Source organism: Tribolium castaneum, chromosome 4 (assembly GCF_031307605.1).
Source record: "Tribolium castaneum strain GA2 chromosome 4, icTriCast1.1, whole genome shotgun sequence".
Classification (NCBI taxonomy): Eukaryota; Metazoa; Arthropoda; class Insecta; order Coleoptera; family Tenebrionidae; genus Tribolium; species Tribolium castaneum.
Window position 1 is genome coordinate 22,651,464 of NC_087397.1, and position 21,873 is coordinate 22,673,336.

Below are 21,873 nucleotides of genomic sequence, written 5' to 3' on the forward strand. Positions count from 1 at the left end.
CTGTGGTTTTCACTCAAAGGTTTGGTGTTCGCGCAGCAAGCTTCGGTATAACTGATGTTTTTGTTCACTTAGAATCCATATTTTATTTGTTTCTGGTTATAAAAAGATATGTTTTTATTAATTGAGGCTTTCCGATCGTTAAGCCGATTATTTTACCTTGGTACACATTGAACGAGGAATTATTTTTTCATGTTCGGCCTTCTCAGCATTACAAAGCAATAATTGTCGATTTATTGCCAGTTAGTGATTTGAATTATTCGAAAAATTAGTATTTTTTTGTTTTAATTTATAGCAGCATTGGTTTTATTCTTTTGAAAGTTTTTTTAACGAACTAACGAACATCAAAACTAGGTGAGAATATTTTTTTGTTTATGCAGTAATTTTGGTAAAAAACGCGATTAAGAGAATGTTTTACAAAAGAATTATTTTTCTAACCAAATTATCGCACAAAAGTTATATAACTTTATATATTTGTTATGGGTCATTTTTCAAAAAAATCTTCGTACAGACATTTTTCTCTGCTTTTTTGTTTTTTTTTATCTACAATTTCTGGTAAGTGCAAAAAGATAAAAAAAATACTGTAAAAAGATAAAAAGTTAAAATAAAAAAGTTAAAAAATGATACGAAATTCTTTATTTCCATTCTTCGACACCATTAAAATGTTCGGTTTTTTCCCGTATAAGGAAGTTTTGACAACTTTTGGCATTTTTCGATAAGAAACGTCAGATTACTTTAAAAAAAATTAATTAATAAATTTAATTTGAAGAATAAAATGTATTCAACTTGTTTTCGTGTAAATCGGTTCATTTATTTCACCTCGTTTTCACTCGTTTAATAATACACTGGTGAAATAAAGCGTCCGATGTACACCCAAGCTCGTTAATAAATAAATAACTATTTCTTGCTTTATTTTGTCATGGGTGATTGCGTTGTTTTTTTTTGTGTTTGGGGTTTCATGTTAAATATTTTTAAGCTCATTATCTAAAAAAAAGAGACAAAAATATTCCTCCCTTAAAAAATAAAATAAGGCAAAAACAAAAAGACAAAACTAGTTATTTTTTGTTTTTTATTACCAGAAAGAGGTCGTACCATCAAAAATATTAATGAATGAATGACATCATAAAAGTAAAAAGTAAAGTAAACCTTTGTAGAAAATTCTTTATGAAAAATGAAGGCCTATAACAAAAATACGAATTTTTGGTTCAGTCCAAACTCAAAATGCTTTAGTACTTTGAATTACAATTCATAAAAAAATAAATTGCTTCAAGGGTCAAGTTTATTCAAATGGTTGACATAACTTATCGCAAAAATTTGTTAATACATATTGCACATCTCAAATTGATTAATGTTGCCAGCCTTACTTATTATGGGTTCAGTTACACTTCTGGCGGTATGAAATTAAGTTGGCAACACTGAATAATGTAGACGCAGGAAAAAAAAATAAAGAGAAATTATTTTTAAAATAAGGGGGCCAACCAAATTGGAGTCATGGAAATTTAATTTAAAAGTTTTATCAAAATTTAGAATTTTATGGATGCGTTTTTTCAGATTTGTAGGTTTAAAGCTTCGGTTTTTCAATTTAATTGTGTTTAACTATTTTATTTTTTTAAGATTCCAGTGTATTTTAGTTTTTCATAATTTTAAATACCTATTTTGGATTTCTTTCCACATTAATTAACTAAACATCCACACTTTCTTTAAGAAATGAAGATGAATTGAATTTGAAACTTATTTTATTTTGTTTTGTTAAAGACGAATGTACAATAATGTCACTGTGATTTTTGTTAAAGCGATTCACCAAATGAGAGAAAAAACTGAGACTAAAAATTCTGTAGAATAAAAAGGATACTGAGATGAATAAACCACTGAAAAATAAACACGAAATATTAGAAACTCGGACAATATTTCTAACCAAAACTCAAAAATCTAACTTTGGTCATAAATTGGAACATATGAAATGTAATAATATCATCTTGAGTTTAGTTTTTTAATATTTCGAGTTTTCTTTTGATTTTTTAAGTTTATAAAATTTTAAACTTTTAACGTCTTATTCAGTTTCAGTTAGAATTCTGATACCTACGAATTTTTTAGTTTTTAACAATGACGTTTCTTCAGAGAGATTTTTTATTTATCTTTAGGATTGTTCAGTTTTTGACTTTTTAAGTTTTTTTGGAATTGTAAGCATTTTGGATTTTTCAGTTTAACTGAATTTTATTCAAGTTTTTCACTTTGATTGTGTTTAAGTTTATCAGTTTTCGGTTTTAGGTTTAAGTTTTTCAGAATTACAAATGTTATATTTTTATTATAGTTTAATGTGCTCGTATTAACTATAAAAGTGTTAAAAGTGCTATAATCTTTTAATAAACTAAAAACAAAAAAAAATCCTCAAAAACTGAAAAATCTAAAAATTTCAAGCTATGAGAAACCTGTACCTACCTTCAGTAATAATCTTCCTAATTAATTTTTTTTTAAATCTCTCCACAAATTGCAAAAATTTTGAGTGAAATACCAGCTATAAATCTAAATCCGAATTTGGAACCAAATTTTCAATTTCTCTTGAAAATTATGACCAGAAAAGATTATTGATGATTTAGGGCAGGGAGTAATTAAAATTTATATTTTTCGCGACGTTTCGATTTTTTAAATCTTCATCAGGTTTCATAATTATACGTCTTACTTGAAATTGACATGGCACAAATTTGTGTCTGATGAAACCTGAGGAAAATGTAATGTAAATCGAAATGTCGCGAAAAATATTTATTTTAATTACTCCCTGTCTTAAATAATCAATAATCTTTTCTGGTCTTGCTTGTCAACGTTTCGCCGATTTATCGTTTTAGCTTTATCAGCACTACAATCTTCCGTGTGAGGGGCCGGTTTGTAGAAAGCTTTGTTAAAATTTAATTCGTTGTTAAAAGTAACAACACGAATTGACCAATTAGATTTGTTCAATTTGGTCACGTGATCAGTTAATCACATTAATTTCGAATTAAATTAATGACGCTTCTATAAACCAGTCTTTAATGTATTATTTTTATATGCAGGTCTTATTTTATGAAAAAAAAATAAATAAAAACAATCGCCCCCTTTTATCCAAAAACACCAAATCTTACAAACAATGGGACACTTTTCAAGCTTTTTTTAATGAAAATTTAATTTTCAACAACTAATATCTGTCTGTAATTTTCCAGTTCGTCTTATGCTAATACTGATTTAAATATGAGCCATAATTTCCTGAAAGAATTTAGAAACAATGTGGATAAAACTGAAACAACTTAAACAGTACAATAACATTTATTTTGTTTTTTTATTACAGGTGGTCTTAATCTAACGTTCTACATTTTAATGACCAGAAAGAAATACTGTTTAAAACGTACAACGATATTGCTCGTAGATCAGCAAATACAAAAAAGAAACACAAAAACAATACTTATTAATCGAAAGCTGCTGTGATCGAATGAATACTAAATAAAATTAAGTACAAAATTAACTGAAAATGGCACTATTTTCTAGTGCCCACGCAAAACAAAGTAATGATCAACATTGTATATTTTTAAATAAAGCTTAGGTTGTAAACATTCAACAATAAATTATGTTAAAATACGTCGAATTTAAAAAATACAGATGGAAAAAGAATTACCTATTGAAGTGCCTTTTGTAACTTTTAATTTCCATCCATCTGAAGCAAATCAGAAAGTTACAGAGGCCTTACTATCAATTAAATTACATGTTTTTCAAATTTTAAGCCATCAACTTTGTCGGTTCGATGGGCCTTGTCTTAATTTCGGGTGCATTAGGCCATGGCCATGTAGTAGGCAATGCCGATTCGTAATTGTAATTATAAAGGTGTTGCATAACGTATGCTTTTTTGTCCTGTGGTTCCGGATATACGGTTGCAATTCCTACAAAATAGTTTTTAAATAATCAGATTTTGTTTAACAAGCATAATGTTTGCCAAAACGAGTGAGCGCATGCAGCGAGTAAAACAATAAGACTTTTTTATTATTTTACATTCAAAATTACCTTCTTGGTAGGAGTAATCTAAAATTCTCGTAGCAATATCGACAGAACATTCCCTGATGCAACTGAGAGGTGGATATAAACTACCCTTTTGGATATCGGAGTCGTTCACATGATCAGCAACGGCTTGAGCAGCCAATAAGAACAATTCTTCCTTAATGTGGTGAATTCTGGCTAAGATAACACCCAAAGCAACTCCAGGGAAAATGTAAGCGTTGTTGCCTTGACCTGGGTAAAAAGTGGTACCTTTGTAGGTGACAGGAGGGAACGGAGAACCGCTTGAGAAGATGCAACGACCCTAGAAAAATTGTACACATTATAATAAGTAATAACACTAATAACTTCGAAAAACACATAAGATCAGATAAAACTGCGTTTTGATTTAAAATAATAACACAGGTCATCAAATTTGAACAAAGTTTCGGTAACATTGATTAAACTACCTTCCATGTTTATTATTTTTCACTCTGATTTTGAAAATTTTGACAAAAACATCTTATCTGATACTCATGTTAAAAAAAATGCATATTATTATTTAGGAAGTAAAAAACTACTATTGACCAAATTTTCATTAATGTTACTGAACCTTTGTTGACCTGTGTAATCAATAAAAAATAGAGTTGCATTTTTTTCTCATTATTACCAAATTGAAGAATATCAAATAATTTTTATAAATGTAAACTTTATAGTTGTATTATTAATCACAAATAAGCATTTTTTTTTCTTATAGATGTGAAAAGTTTCAAATCTGGTTTGAATGTTCATCATCTCTGATGAACACGATGAATCAAAAGTCCCGGACTTAAAGTTCTTATGCAAAAAAAATTGTTTGAGCCTTTTTTCAATTCTTCAAAAGTTATATTTTTGAGTTAATTTTTTTGTACTTCACAGCATGTTTTTTCTAATTTAGTTAGCGAAAACGTTAAATGCTGCAAAATTAATTATTGCATCATTATTGTGGCAGCCGAAGCAGCTGTAATCAATTTTGAATAAAATTTTAAGAGTTTAAGGGCCAGTGTACAGAACGTTTTAATCGTAATTAAAATTTAATTCGCAATTATTCAATTAACTTGACATGTGTCAAATGCATTGTAAATGGCAACTTAATTTGAATTAGTTTAATTCTGATTTACATTTTCATTTCAGTTTCTGTAAACCGACTCTTAGGACCGGTTTATAGAAAAATTTGTTAATTCGTTGTTAAAAGTTAACAACGCCAGTCGACCAATTAAGTTTGCTCAATTTGGTCACGTGATCAGTTAATCACGTATTTAATTGCAGATTAACTTAATGACGCTTCTATAAACCGACCCTAAAGGACCTAAATTATCAAATTTTTTGAATTAATATGGTTGCTAAGGAAAATATTAAAAATTAAGTAGTTTGGAAAAAAATTACAATTTATTTTTATGTTTAAACTTGAACAAGTCAGACTGAAAAAATAATCATTGATAATACCTACTAATATTTTGTTAACTGGATAAAAATATTAATTTTCGTTTAAACGCGTAACAATTGTCCCACTTCAACAAAACATTTGTTTCTTATTAACAATAAATAATTCTTATTTATTAACAATAAATACTCAAGAACTGACAAATTCGAACTTTATTTCCCAAAATGAACCAATATAAACCTAAAGTATAGCTAACAAAAAAAAAATTTTTTTTAAAGAATTCTCTACAAAAGGAATATTTTGGCTTAAAACTAGTATAATAAATTATTCAAATTTAAAAAAAATATGGTAAACTCATTGCCAGTAAAATCTTAAGTGGACAAACAACTTAGATAATAACTGATAAAATGTTTTGCATTTTGAAATGCATACAAATCAGTTTAAAGTAACCCATAAAACTTATTATTTGTTATGGGTCATTTTTCAAAAAAAATCTTTTAACACCATCGCAAAACTTATAACACCATTGCTTTATTGTATTTAATTTTTTTAGATGCTTTTATTGTCTTTGATAGTACACACCTTCAGTTTTCTGGTAATAATAAAAAGAGGATAAAATTTCATTTTATTTTGAGAGCGGTTTCGAGCTGATACGCTCGAGAAGATAATAGTGAATTTTATGGTCGTGTACAATACAAAATTTTATTCCATCTTCTATTATTCCGATTGAATTTCTGAGTTTAAAAAAAATTAAAAATGAAAACAAAAACGTCAAAAACAGAAAAACAACAATGTTTGTGAACTTCTTTCTAGACAGTAAACTTCCATTTTACCATGAAGTAAACAGTAGATAAAATAGGATTTTATCCTTGACTTTGTAAAAAAAAATAAATTAAAAATTATTAGTTATTTATTTAATTTATTTAATCATTTAAAATTTCGTGTTTCAGAGTCAGAATTTCTACTTGTGCCCAATGAAGAAATCGTCCATTAAGTTGTCTTTCAGAATAAAATTCCAATTATTTATTTGAAAATTATTGTCACTTCTGAACTTTTGTTTTCTATTTTTTTTTTAATTTCGAATCATTATCCACTTCTAGAGGGTGATACAACAGGGTTGGACCAACTTTCGTATGTTCGATAAAAGACGTTCAGTAAAGCTTAAAATGAAGCCAGATTTTTTTCCAAGCGACTTGAATTTTAATGTTCGATATATTTTTTATTTGTTTTCTTTAGCAACCGTTTCAATTGTTCTTTTTTTGTTTCCAACTTATTTATTGTTCAATTTGCGAGTTTATCAAATGTTTGGAACATCATAAAACATTAATTGGTGATCTATTTAATGGTGTAAGATCTATCGTTCTGCCAAGTAAAAACTTAAACTAAGTCTAATTTTAAATAGGTATATCTCGTGGGTGGTGGTAATAAGAATGGTGTGTTCACTCTCATGATTTTCGGCAAAATTGTCAACTGGAATGAGATGACACGGATGCGTTCTTTTTCAACATTGGCCGTTAGATGGAGCTTTTGATCTTTGAAATTTGTTATAAAAAATTTTTACTTTAAAAATGCTGGGTTATGAACAGTTTCATGACAGTAGTTATAACATCATAACCGTCAAGAAATAAAAAGTAATCGTTTTCTTTAAGCAATAATGTTGTATTACGTAACAAAAAATACAAGAAAATGCTTGAGATACACAGAAGAGTATGACAGAGATATTAGACAAACCCATGTGCTTATATAAATACACCCAAAACCAACGATATTTGGGAGTGAGTTCTGCAAGCTTTGTGGAGGGTTGGGTCGCTTGAGGGTCAATCATCATAAATGCTTTAATCAGATTTTCTCATGGATAATCAGAAATGACGGAAGATGTGATATGTTAGTCCTTTTGAAATAATTTTGCCTTTTATTGTTACAGACATGGTCTGGACATGCTAAATAATTTACTACACACTTGTAGCAAAACAGAGCTATAGGAAATGTTATTTAATTTAGAATCTAACAAAAATTGTACTTCTAAGAAACGCAGCAGTATTAAAAGACGCGTAACTGAGTTGAAACCTACTGAATTATGATCACACATTGGAGTAAGGATCTGTAAAAGATATTTGCTGATGATAAGTTTCAGGCTCGACTTTTTTCATACAAAGTTTTTGTAATTTTGTTAATGTATTTGTTATTTGTAATGTATACAACCCATAAAACACATGAGGTGCAAACATAGCGCTATCATCCGACAAATAGTGACAAGAGAACGCGTCGATGTCATTTAACTTGAGTTTAAAACAAATGAGTAGAGTGCCTGCACCATTCTATTACCATCACATCTCGTGAAAAAAGGCTCTAATACAGGAACTTTTAACACAGTTTGATGTCCTTGATCACTATCTAAGAGACTGTACAAGAGTTTTGATTTACCCTGTATTTAAATATATATTTAATTTAATCTTTTAATTGTAATTGTTATAAAACTTGAATAATCTTAAAGTTTAATGTTTTTCTTTTCTTAAAAAAATTAAATTTCTAGAATAATAAAATTTTTCACTGTCAAAATTTCTATTTCAATTTCATATATTCTCCCATAAAAAAATAGTAGTTTCGAACACTTATTAAGATAACAATTTTAAATTACTTTTAATTTACATTTTGGTAAAAATGCAATCATGCAATAGGTAACCGTTTTCATAAATAATTAAATCTGGAATTGAACCCATTTTGACAGGATTGATTAAATAAAAAAAACATAATCGTTTTCGTCAACAGAATCAAGTCATTATTGTATTGAAGAAAATAAGTAGATAATCCGCTAGCAAACACTTACATCAGTATTATTATAGGCCTGTTCTGCTGTACACTCCGCCCTGTCGGTAGGATTACTCAAGGCAAAAATAATCGGTCTATCGTTAAACGACGCCATACTTTTCAAAATTTCAGGCGTAAAAGCGCCACTTGCAGCAGACGCACCAATTAAAACCGATGGTTTAACTTCATTTACAACTGAAGCCAAATCTTTGACTGGTTTATGTTCTTTCGCATAGTACGCCTTATGTCCGTCTAGTTTCCCTTCCGGACGTCCTTTAGCCAATAAACCATCAATATCCATCATCCAGATTTTTCCTCTCGCTTCTTCCAGTGACAATCCTTCGACTTGCATTGCTTTAACACACAGGTCAGCAATACCAATGGCAGCTTCACCAGCTCCCAAAAACAGAAACTTATTTTCGGATATTTTCTTGCCGGTAACTCTTGCAGAAGCCAAAAGGCCCGAAACAGCAACACCTGCAGTACCCTGAATATCGTCATTGAAGGTGCAATAGACACCTCGGTATTTATCCAAATAACGGAAAGCGTTGTGATTTCCGAAATCTTCGAATTGGATGAGGACGTTTTGACCGTAACGCTTGACTGCAGCTTGCATGAATTCATCAACAAATGAGTCGTATTCAGGTCCTGAAAGTCTTTTCTGGCGTAGACCTACATAGAGAGGGTCTTCCAACAGTGTCTACAATTAATAGCATCGTGATTATTGGTCGTGTTTGCAAATGATTAGTAAAGCTGTTTTATACTTGGTTGTTGGTTCCGACATCTAGGACGATCGGAAGACAATGATGCGGTTTGATGCCGGCAAGTGCAGTGTATAGAGCGAGTTTTCCAACAGGAATACCCATACCACATGCTCCTAAATCGCCCAAACCCAATATACGTTCACCGTCTGTTACGACGATTGCTCGGACGTCTGATTCTGGCCTAAAAATTCATAATTTGAGAAAAAGTTTTGCAAAAATTAGCTAGATATAGTAACAAAAACCATATCTATCAAAGCTAATTCATTTTTCTCTAAGAATTTCTGAGGCCAGTTCATTATTTATTTCAAAACCCTCTCCTCCAAGAAATTATGTGAACTTACGGAAAAATTGAAAATCGGAAATTTTCATACCTAGGTATCTAAATAACTTGTATTATTTCCTTTCACTTACGTCTGTGAGAGTAAAATTGAACAAAATTCAGTGGTAGTGCTCATTTGTTTCATAGAGATCTACGCTTTTGCATCTGTATCCATGTTTTACAGTATTTTTTCTTTTTTTTTAGCAAAACAAACGTCTTTCAAGGTTGAGTTTTTTCACACAGCATTTTTTATTGACGTTGATTCTTTTAATATAAATCCTAAATGATTTAACGCTTTTAAAAAGGCTTGTAAAAATTATGTTTTTACGACTTGAGTTGTTGCATAAATTGGATTTTAACCATTGCCTTCTAAAATACCTGTATTTTTAATTTTATAATAATCTGTTGACAAATATCTGAGATATCAGTCTCGAAAGTCTTATGTGAGACACCCTGTATTAGCTGTAGCCATATTAAACCTACTTCTAATTTTCAAATTTCAAAGCTTCTCTCATTTCTTGATACAAAAGAAAACTAAAAAGATAGTTTTAACAATTTAAAAAAACTAAAACTCATCGAAAATCATTGTGAGGGAAAATTTGTAACCAAACTGAAATAATAAAAATAAAAACAATAAATAAAAAATAACTTTACAGCAGTAGTAAAAACTAACTAATTTTAATGGTACCACAGGTACTCGTCTCTTGTTTTTGAGAAGCGTTTTTCACTATTAAAAAAATATTTTAAGGGTGGCTTTTAAAAGTGTCAAATTGTAGCATTTTGATTGGTGGAACTTTCTATAAACCGGCCCTAAATCTTTTTTCTGTATTGAAGTTAGTTATTACTCATTTATTAGCAAATTCAATTGTTATTTATTGAAATTATTTTTATATCTGAAATGAATTGTAAAAACTCACTTATTTGTTCAATAAGTATAATTAACTTTTTTTATAAATGTGTCAATTCATATTCATTATTTCAATTTCAATTCATTATTTCCAAGTGTATACACGTAGGTACAATATGTTTTTAAATGATTCTCATCTAGTTAACTTTGATACTGGTTTACATGTAATAGTTATTTACCTCACGAGTTTGGAAAGTGCAATTTCCCTTTCCACATGAGCACTTTGTTTGCTGCACGAGCGCGGCGATTGCTGCATGAAGTGCAAATGTGAGAAATTGCTTTCGAAACAAGTTAGATATAACATTTTTTATAACGAATCTGTCAAAAAAAAATTAAAATTAAAAATTAATATTTTTTGCTAATGGGATGGTAACAATAAAAAATGTGTCAAGAACTGTCATTTATCGTAAAAAAATAACCGTTTCCATCTCAACGATAGCGATACCAACCTATTAAATTAAATAATAATAAATTGAATTAAATTAAATTAAATTAAATATCTAACTAAACGCTATGAGTACAAAAAAAATTGTACCGCTCTGTTCAATTGAATTATCTGTCAATAAATGTCAAAACTGTCAGTTGTGACTTCTTGTTGGATTTTCTTGGCGTGGAAAATAAATAACAAATTGTCAATTAATTAATTTTAAAAGTTTTGTTAAAATGCAACTAAATTGTTACACTCTGTAAGAAAACACTTTTATTATGGAACCTTATTTCAGAATTGGAGATTTAATAAATAATGGAGTATGGTAATATTCGGTGTCTAAATACCTGTCATTAATTCTATAAAGCGGCATTTCTGCCGACAGACGACCAGTGAGAATCATTTAAAAACACATTGTATAATCATTAGTATTTAATTTAAATTTAATTCATTTCATTTATCCGGACTGGCTTTGGGACCAGATAATTATGGTTCCACAGTATTGCATTATTTAAAATGCAAAATTTGCAAAGAACAAACAGTGAAGTAATAATTCCATATTAGAGTATTGAGACTAATTAACCTCCCAAGCACAAAAAAATTGTTTTTGTAATATTTTTTGTCGCAAGTTCGGACTTCGATCGTTCCGAAAATAACCCGCCTCTCACTCTTTATAAATAAATCCGTAACATATTATTGCCCTTACCAGTTTTTCAGAACGTCGTAGACATGTCCTCTGTCATTGATTGTGATAAAGAGTCCTCTTGGTCTCCGATAGATCAATCCAAACCTCTGACAGGCTAAACCAACTGTAGGTGTGTAAACAATCGGCATCAACATTTCGATATTTTCGGATAACAAACGGAAAAATAATTTCTCATTACGATCATGCAATTCCGTCATATACAGATATTTGTTGAGATTCTCCTGATAACGCATCACAGAAATTCGGCATAATTCCAGTTGTTCTTCTTGTGTTTTAAATCGGGCAGGTTGTAGACCATGGATACCCAAAGCTTGACGTTCTTCCAAAGTGAAAGCCAGACCCTAAAAATTTATTTTTAATTTAATTTTTTCCTACACAGGGGGTGTCTCAGCGAGATAAAAAAAAAGCACATTATTGACCTTTAAATAATTGAAAAATAAATGTTTTTTACAAGAGCCGTAGATACAAGGCCCCTGCATCACCAACAATTATTTCCAATTATACAGGTGTTTCAGAAATGATCTACAATACAAACATCGTAAATTTTATTACATTTTTGGACGTAACTTGTAATACTGATGATTTTGATATAAATTTGTAATGATCGATTCTAGTTAGTTTATGAAATAATTTGATTTTTTTGACGAAAATATGCACTAAAAAAATACATAAAAATGGTACCAAAACTATGAATCCCAGAAAAGTAGAACTTTCATCACTTTAAAGGGCAAACTTAAATTTGGACCAATTGTTTAGCGCATGCAATTACGAAGGTAAAAAAATTAAGAAATTTGTTAAAAGTTTAATGACTTAAAAGTTATATATTTTTCTGTTTTTGCTTCTCAAAGATTTTCAAGTTATCTATCGAGGAGTCGTCATCCACTGCTCACTATACTTATCTTTCTTTAGGCAATACATTATAGATTTAAAAGTGAAAACAACTTCAAAATCGTTCGAATTTCAATGAAAAAAGAAACTGAAAAGTCGGATAACTCAGGAGAAGATGATTTAGATTCAATAAATTTGAAGGTCAAATTGAAGCGGCGCCAATATCTTCAAAAACTCTAACATCTAACATCTCAGAGTGTGAGCAGCTAAAGATAAAGGTATACCTAGATCTGAAGAGTTTAGGAAAGTTTCATATTATGAGTTGAAAGACTACACTCCACAGAAAAATGAAAAGAAACATCTAAATATGAGACTTAGAAACATTAAATCAAAGCTGATATTTCTAAGAAAGAAAAATAATGATTTGAACATAACTAAAAGTTGAAGGTAATGAAGAAGCAACAGAAAATTAAGTAAAAGTAAAAGCGAAAAACTAACTGAAAGTTGTCGTCTTTTGGTGACGAACACGAAAGTCGTTAAAAACAAATCCTATTTAAAATATTATATTAAAACTGATTGCAACCTGGGAATAGAACATAAAATGTAACTAAGGTTACTTTTGAACTTCCCTCTTCCCTTTTTTTCAGTGCTTTAATATTAATTAATTTATTAGTTTTCATTGTGTGTAAGAATCTGTAAAACAGTTTTGTTGAAAACATTCACATGCATACAGGGTGTTGCGCTTTTTTATGCTGAACAATTATCTGAAAAAAATTTGATGCGTCATTTTTAGTTTTTGAATTATTGAGAAAAAGCAAAATTTTGTATTTTACGTTCTTATTTTTTTAAGCTATAACTAGACGTTTTTTATGTTGGATATTTTTCAGACACTTTTTAGAAGAAATCTAAATCTGCCTTTTCCATGGCGTTACACAACTTAACTTTAGTTTTTCTTATGGACGCCATATTTGACATTTGTATTTTTGAAAACTCTTTTTGTTCCTGATTACAGTGATGTATCACATGATATGATCGAATCTTATATGCGGATTAAAATTAAGAAAAAAGCGTTTTTACAAAGAGTGCTTTGGAAAAAAAATCAAAAATGTTTAAATTTTGCGAGCAGAATTTTTATTGTCTTGTTCTCTTTTGCGAAGAATAAAATTTTAGCTTATCATAGCGCGTATTCTGTAACTTTTTTAACAGGCTGTTAAAATTTAACACTGGTTAAAATCAGAAATCTAGGAATTTTATTGGTAATTGCCATTGCAACAACGATTAAAAGCATTTAAATTTTACCGGCTTCATTACAGAATATGCGCTTATTATGTCGTTTAGTTTTTAAGTAAGTAAGCTTGGCGAAAATGTGAACCTTCCAGATCCAAATTCAATTAAACCTTTTCCAAAGCACTCTTCGCAAAAATGCTTTTTCTTCATTTTGATCAGCATGTAAGATACGATCATATCATGTGATACATCGTTGTAATCGGGAATAAAACCACTTTCGAAAAATACAAAAAAATAATAGCTTCCATAAGAAAAAACAAAGTTGAATGGTGTAAATCTGACATCAAGAACGCCATGAAAAATATGACGACAGATTTAGATTCCATGTAAAAAATTACCTGAAGAATGACCTAGTTAAAAACGTCTAGTTCTTATGGTTTTCGATTGAAAAACTAAAAATAACATCAATTTTTCTTGCAGATAATTGTTCACCATAAAAATGCGCAACTTTGCCCTAATTTAACCGACCTCGTATCTCTGATAATAACTGAGATCCCCTTGGTGGAGTTCGAAAAACGGACACGCTGTATAGAGAAAAAAAAGTTTAAGTATTTAACAGAAAATGCTCGTTTCTGTGTGATGATTAGTTTTTGATATACAGTAAACATAAACTTTTAGCAGACTAACTCAGTTTTATTTTCAAATTTATTTTAGTTTTGAATTTAGTGTTAATTTGAGTGACCACAGAAAAAAGTCGATGATGTTTACTTTTGCATTGTTTTTGTGCAAATTTTTTTCTTGGCATCAATAAAGGTTATTGAATATTTAAATTTTTAGGATTGATTACAACGTATAGTGGTATTTATTTTTGTAATAACCAGTATGAAACAATACTTGTATCCAAAAAAGGTAGTGTACAGTGTTGTTAAAAATACATTTTTAATAGTTATTTATTCGACGAGTTTGAGTGTAAATCGGACGTTTTATTTCACGAGTGGTTTTTTAAACCTCGAGTGATAACGAGAGGTTTACCATCCACGAGGTGAAATAAATGAATCGATTTACACGAAAACAAGTTGAATACAACATTTTATTCTTCGAATTAGACTCAACAAGGCTTAAAATTGCTTAAAATCTGTTAAAAATAATCTGACGTTTCCTATTGAGAAATGCCAAACAGTTGTCAAAACTGTCTTACACAGGAGAAAAATCCGAAATTTTGACAGTGTCGAAGAATAAAAGTATTTAAATACAAATAGAAATACTTTTCCGGTAAAGTAATAAAATGTATTTCAAATACAATTTTCGAAAATGTATTTAATTGCAAATCCTAATCAAGCAAAATCGACCAGTAACTGTTTAGCCTAAAAACATCAGTGCTACATCCAAAAATGCAATACCTACAATATTAAGATGTTCCATTTAGAAAAACAAAGTTTGTATTGTAGTTAATTTCCAAAACATCCTGTATACTTGAAAGTAATTTTAGGTGAGTTAGGGGGTTAGTATCTACAGCTTTTGTAATAAAAAGATTAATTTTCTATTGTATAAAACGTCAATAACGGACTTTTTCAACTCAATGGGACAACCTGTATATTAAAAATAAGCCAACCTTGTTGAGACGAGGATCACGAAGATGGTCGATACCCATGACTTTTGAAGGCGTGATTGTATCTCCTGACACAGTGTGGTAATCTTTTTTCGAATCTATGAGCCATTTGACTGCTTCTTGAACGGTTGCTTTCTGTCCCGATAAACTAACCGCCGATCGTGATGACACGTTCGTTCTAAAAATGACAAATGGGACATTTAATATCGAAATAACATGACAGGAACTTATCCATTTCCTCGTTGACAAGAGGAAGTGTTATAATATTAACAAATGTGTTGACCTTCCTAATACTTAACTAGTAAATAAGATTAAAAGAGATTAAATGTAGATAAGTGACACTTTCAGTCCTATTTTATGCAATAAGAGCATGCCGCTGATGTTTCATTTTTGTTATCACTGGCTCATTGTGATTTCATTTAACTAGATGTAATTAAAAACATTCCACGAGTGCATGTTTTCCCAAAGATAAGAAGTGAACAATACGATACAATTATATCAACTGAAGTCAACAACAAATTTATGTTAATTAATTGTTAAAGGACACTAACTAAATTTTATGAAATAGTGATATAATGTTGGCCTTAGTCTATACGTGTCGAAATGTGGCAAAAAGCCAACCATTGGCCACAGCAAGGTGCACCCATATTTTTAGATAAACCTACTAATACACCGGATGAGCCAAGAAAACTTCACACTGTTAAGTGATTTTTTAAATACTGCTTGGTACAAGGTCATTACATGATACGAAATTTCATTAAAAAATATAGTAAAAATCAAAAACAGTCACATCGAAGAGTTTCTTTTAATTTCTTCTTTTTCAAAACATCGAAAGAGTCGGATTTGCGAAGTTTTTTAATTGAGGAAAGATAATAAACATCTTGGTCTTCAAGTATTTGTGGTTAAAATTACATACAGGCTGTTCCGTCTACACCCCCATATTTGAAGTATATATTAGAAAATCTAACAAAGATATTTATCTGAAAGTTGGTACTCAGCCATAATCCGTTGAGTTCTGCTCAATGAAAATATTTTCAAGATGGTAGCACTTCCGGTTATATCGGTAGTCGCTATTAACTTTCTTAGTTTAAATGGAAAGCTGTGTTTTTCACTGCGTTTTTGGATTAGTTGAGTTATTTTAAGCGAGTTTTTGTCAGCTAAGTTTAATCGTTTTTGAGATATTTATGATTTTTTGAAAATTTTTGGATATGCAGCTGTCACTTAAAAAATCGGTAACTCGCTTAGTTCTAGAGATTTTACAATCTTATTTGGAGAATTAAAAGAAAAAGCCTATATCTGTTCTCCAGTGTGATCAAAACTGGATATGAAGTTATTAAATCCAAAAATTTTAGGGTTAAGTTAAAGGTATCCACTTTAGTATAAATACCCACAACTTATTTTTTTCAAATGTGATGTCCCAATTTTTATTTTGCTATATGGAGGAAATTTTTTTTCCGCATCGATCTGTTACTACTATTACGTTTTCATAAAGGTTTCAGTTTGATTTGAAAACTTGTTTTGGTATCCAGTTTCAAACGTGTTTTCATGGCAAGTTTTTAATCTGGATTTGAAATTTTGACAATTTTCTTTATCAATTGTCATTGGAAATACAACTTAAATTCAACTGTGAACACTTTCTGGAAGAAATTACAATGAGTTTAACCCATTCAGTAGTTCATTTAGTGATAGCGCAAGGTTTAATGTCCAACAAGCCAAGCTTTTTTACAAATCCTCCGTTTTCATGAAAAGGTTCGATTCGATCTCGATATGATCCCAAAATTTGATGAATCGAACTTGGACTCAGATCGAACTCAATCGTTCAAGTCAAGACGTTTTCATGAGTTGGATCTATATTTAAATCGATTTGAATCCTCATGAAAACGTAGTAATTGTTTTTTTTTTGGTTATTGTAGGAAATTTCTTACTAACCACAGCTATTTTTGCATAGTTTGCCATAAAACCATTTCTGATTAAACAAACGACAAACTCTGTTCAAAATTGTGTTATCCATCCCCTAAAAACAAAATAAATAGATTGAGAGCCGGTTTACAAAACATTTTAATTGCAATTAAATTTTAATCGCGATTAACTTGACATTTGTCAATGCATTTTAAATGGCAACTTAATTCAAATTAGTTTAATTTTGAATTAAATCTTAATTCCGCTTTCTGTAAACCGGCCCTCAATGTTGGTTTAAAAAACTTTAATTTCTCACATCTTTTCTTCGTTTCCATGGCAACCGATGAGAAAAGGCCTATAGGTAACAAATTTCTCAATTACAACAAAAAGTTATTGTAACTTGAAAACTATTTAACGTAAGTATAGGGATCGATGCAGGATTAACTTCTCTACGATTTAATGAAATAAAATGTGCAACATTTCATTTGAAAAAATTAAGTCATGAGTGTTCTGAAAACTAAACTTTTGACATTTGGGGTATGTTATTCTTTTTTTAGAAATTTGAAAACACCAAAGGGTCTAGGCTTTCTCTTTCAAATGAGCTAAAAATTATTTCCAAATTTTAAAAAATGGTAGAGTTATTGAACTGGAAGGTGCAAATCCAAAAGATTTTTAAAAACCATAAAGATTTTCGAAATGGCTAAATTTAGATAATAACTCTAAAATAACTCTAGTAATTTAAAAATGCTTTAAAAAATATAGCTTTCCATTTAAAATAAGAAAGTTGATAGCGACTTCCGGTATAACCGAAAGTGCTGCCATTTTGAAAATATTTTCATTGTGAAGGACCTAAAAGACTATGGTTGTATACAAATTACAATGTAGGGTTTAAACGGAACATCCTGTATAATTTTAACTTATTGTATTCAATAGACATTTTAGAGAAACACATGTTCAGTTTCATCGATCCAGAATCAATTAAATTTAAAACGAGATGTGTGCAGAATTAATTAATGACAACACGCAACATTTGTACTAGATTGTGCTAAAAAACACATTTTAATGATGACTTGTAAAACGGTGTGACTTTTATTTTTCCTAAAGAATGTTATTCGAAACTGTAATTTTATGTAAAATTATTAATAAAAATAAGTTGTTCAATTAGTCAGCAGATACTGATGTAAATTTCGACCTTCCGTTTTGTATCCTTATCTCACACTGTAGTTCAGATTGTTAATTTGGTTCTCTGAATTTAATATAACTGCAGTAAGTAGATGAGATAAATCGACTTTACAATGCTACTTCAGATATAAGTTATTGGGAAAATTTTTGTATTATTTTAATTCAAATCCTTTTCAGATAAACAAAAAATGTAATTAATCATAAATTCTTACAAGTGGTGTTTTATTATAAATTTGGTCAGACACTCTGGACTGGAATGACATATCATATTTTTCCACATACATATTATACTATACTCAGTAACTAATTAGTAATGGCACAAACCTACCTACTCAAAAATTGAACAAAATAAAATATTTGAAAAATGATTGACATTTACAAAAAAAGAAACTGCTTTAGTTGAGTTTTAACATTTGAGAATTTCAACTTGTTAATTACCTAAATCATCATCAATCACACAAAGTTTAACATTTCCTAATTCAGTGAATAAATACTGAATCACTATCGTTATCGTTAAAATTCATAAAATGATTCATTTCAGAGATAAAAAGACTATATATTAAAAAAAACACTTTAGAACTCAAAGCTAAATTATAACAAATACTTCCAATTTTGGCAGCTGTAAAACGTTTGTGTGTGAATATAAAATTACAAAAGATACATTTTGTGAAATTGTCCTGTATAGGGGTTGAGTCTACTAAAACTATCTCAAATACAAATACTTGTAATGCAGAGAATTTAACGTTTGCTATTAAATATCTAATGTTTTTTCAAAATTGTTCTACCCTTTTTTATTATTTTTTTATTGAATATTAATTTCAATAAAAATAAAAATATTAATTAAACGAAGGGCTATGATTTGTAGTGTAATTTTGTTTTTAAAAGATGTTTTCGAGCAAAAAATTCTTATAAAAATGTTAGCTAGCACCCTAAGTAAGATTATTTAAATAATTATTTTTTGGAACCATTTTGACATTTTTTACGGATTTCTCTCACAAAACAACATCTAAAAAGCTTCGCAACAATTTTTGAAGCTACTTTACAGTAAGTAATTCATAAATTACCTAATAAATTTTAATTATAAAAAAATATAAGGGAGGGTAGGAAAATTCTGAAAAAACTCACAAACATCTAGAAAAATACCAAGTTTTTAATAAGAAATGCTGAATCTTATAAGATTATTAGTTTTTTAAGATACTTATAGTAAAAATATACTTTAGTAGACTCACCCTGTATATGTAAATTATGTTAAGTTTCATTGCTAATAAACAGATAATAGGTACTTGAATTTAAAATTAGAGTGGGCGTTTTTTTTGTTTGTGTTTGATAAATTAGTGCAAACTGAGGAAAAAAAAATAGATTCTAATTAAATATGACAGTTCGCAATACTCTTCAGCTTGATTGATTATGATAATGCGTTTTTGATAAAGCTTACTCTAATTATAAATTCAAATAATCACTTAACCTGGTATTATGTACAGACAGGGTGCTCAAACCCTGGCGCATCAACTCAGTGGTACGTTATTTAGAAGCAAGTGCTGATTACGGATAAGATCTTAAAAAAATTCCTAGTCATATTTTAAAAATTCTGATTCTGGAGCTACAAACTTTTTGTGTTAACTTCTTTAGTTTTTATTATTTTTTAATGTTTTTATGTTTCACACTAGGTAATCGTTCCCTAACAAAACGATGAATAATTATTTTTAAATTTTCTATCAGACTTTAGCAGTTTTTTTAATTAAAAAAAATGAAATTCATCCAAAAAATCACAATGTGTAGATGTACCAACACTGGGAATGATTTCCTAGGAAACCGTTTCAAAAATAATTTATTTTTATTGTTGATCAAATTTTATTGCGATTATGACTGTTAGACAACGTTGCCACATATCATTTATCTAAAATCGGTCATTTATCAATAACTTTAAAACAAAGAATTTTTTTACTATTTTTAGCTTTATGTGTAACCAGTTTTCTACCACACACCACTAAGTTGGTACGCTAGGTTTTGGAGAACGCTGTATAACCAGACATTTTTATTTTGCAAAAAATGTTGCATTAAACTATTCCTAATTAATTAGAATTTTTAAACACACTATAAAAGTCACACAAAATGTTATTTTTGTTTTTGCACACGCATGTACATGTAACATATATGGAATGTATTTTGTGTTACATTTTATGTACATTTGTAAGGTCCGTCGTCTTACCAGAATCAGCCTGTTTATCGATAGCCACATTACCTAATTTAAAATTGTCTTTGCCTTTCATATTTTTTACTACAGACTGATCCAGAAATACTGAGTCTGTTGGCAACACTGGACTTATATTTTTAAGGATACCAATACAGTACGCTTCCAGTTAACAACAATTTAACATTCTTGTGGGGTTGTACGTCAAATAATTGTCAAGAAAAATCGAATTCGGTTGCAATGTTGCAAATTACGAGCACAAATACTTTCAAATGTGCTTCCAACAGACTCAGTATTTCTGGATCAGTCTGTAGTTGTACTAAATTATAATAAATTACGTCAAAAGTAGATATTTTTGACAAAGTAGTTAACAGACTAGTTTGTTTTTTTCTATTTTAATCCCATACTTATAGAAAATAAGTAGAAATAGCTATTTTGATAAGAAAAATATAATGCTACATTATCGACAAAACCGCTAAAACACAATATAAAAATCAATTGAAAAAAATAACAAGTATGAGCGACACGTTCTGTACAAATTTACAAATAATTTGCACGCCAACTCACTATTGTTTTGTTACGAATTCTTATTATGTAATACCGCAAAAGTGTAGTTATTTTCACAATTAATTATTTTATAATTTTAACTTGGCAAGTTTTTGGATTGTGGCATTCCATACAAAAATCATTTCACAACGTATTCAAGCGGAACACTAGTTTTGTAAAAAAAGTATGAATGTAACAGAACATAAATTTGAGAACTTCACAACTTACGGTTTACTATTACAACAATAGCAAGCGTCAAACAGGATGATATAATAGTGGTAATGATAAGTGTAACTAAATCCGGCAATAACTTGACAAACTGCAGTGCCAAGGTTACTTTACTACACATTCCAGTGTATCAAACTGAACCGAAAAATCGAAAATTTGCCCAAAAAATCCAACCCTAAAGGCATTCGTCTGTAGTGCAATGCGAATACGAAATTTAAATTTAGACTTGAAGTCAACATCATGCCAGATGAAGGACAACAAGCGAGGTATGATCGAGGGCGTTTGCCTCGCTTCTTCCTATCAGTGATAATAGGCAAGATTTGGGTTATTACCAGAGAAATAAACATTAGTATGAGAAGGTTTTATATCGATCCAACGGATGCGCGTGCATGGAGTTGGTTATTGGGCGGAATAAGGGATGAAATCGCAATTTGGTGACTGAAGTAAAGCCAAAAACAAGGTTCGGATCAATTTAATTGTAAAATAAAAGTCGTTACTCACACAAGGGACCGGGGAATGAGAGCGAACATTTTTAGAACCCCGGTAGTTGCTCACAGCTGATTGTAGTCGGCCTCTCGCAGTACACACAGCACGCGACTGCGCGAAATTTATCGCACTTTGTTGTGTTTCTTATCTTATTGAATGGTACCGAGCAGACGCAGAGGAACCGACCGGACTTGTCACAAAACGACCGATATTTTTTATGACAGCTTTTTTATTTGACACAAGTGTGACACATTGTCATTTATTGTTGCAGTTTTTCGAGAAATCTAAAAGTATACAGGCTGATTTTTTTAGGGCCTACATTAAAAACTT

The 21,873-nt window shown here is 29.8% G+C and overlaps 1 protein-coding gene and 1 long non-coding RNA gene across 2 annotated transcripts; one reads left to right on the top strand and one right to left on the bottom strand.

The window, feature by feature from the left end:
* Positions 1–56: 56 nt before the first annotated feature.
* LOC107398349 (uncharacterized) lies at positions 57–7,925 on the top strand. The gene is made up of 2 exons (XR_001575228.2): positions 57–351; positions 6,367–7,925. It is a non-coding gene; the product is annotated as an uncharacterized LOC107398349 (long non-coding RNA).
* On the bottom strand, positions 3,276–21,717 carry Men-b (Malic enzyme b). Its single transcript, XM_964058.5, has 7 exons — positions 21,559–21,717; positions 15,015–15,189; positions 11,348–11,688; positions 8,989–9,169; positions 8,244–8,924; positions 4,024–4,318; positions 3,276–3,902 (listed from the first exon to the last, which is right to left on the bottom strand). Exons 1-7 carry the CDS (start codon positions 21,585–21,587, stop codon positions 3,742–3,744), a joined length of 1,863 nt encoding a protein of 620 aa, XP_969151.1. The 5' UTR covers positions 21,588–21,717; the 3' UTR covers positions 3,276–3,741.
* Positions 21,718–21,873: the final 156 nt, after the last annotated feature.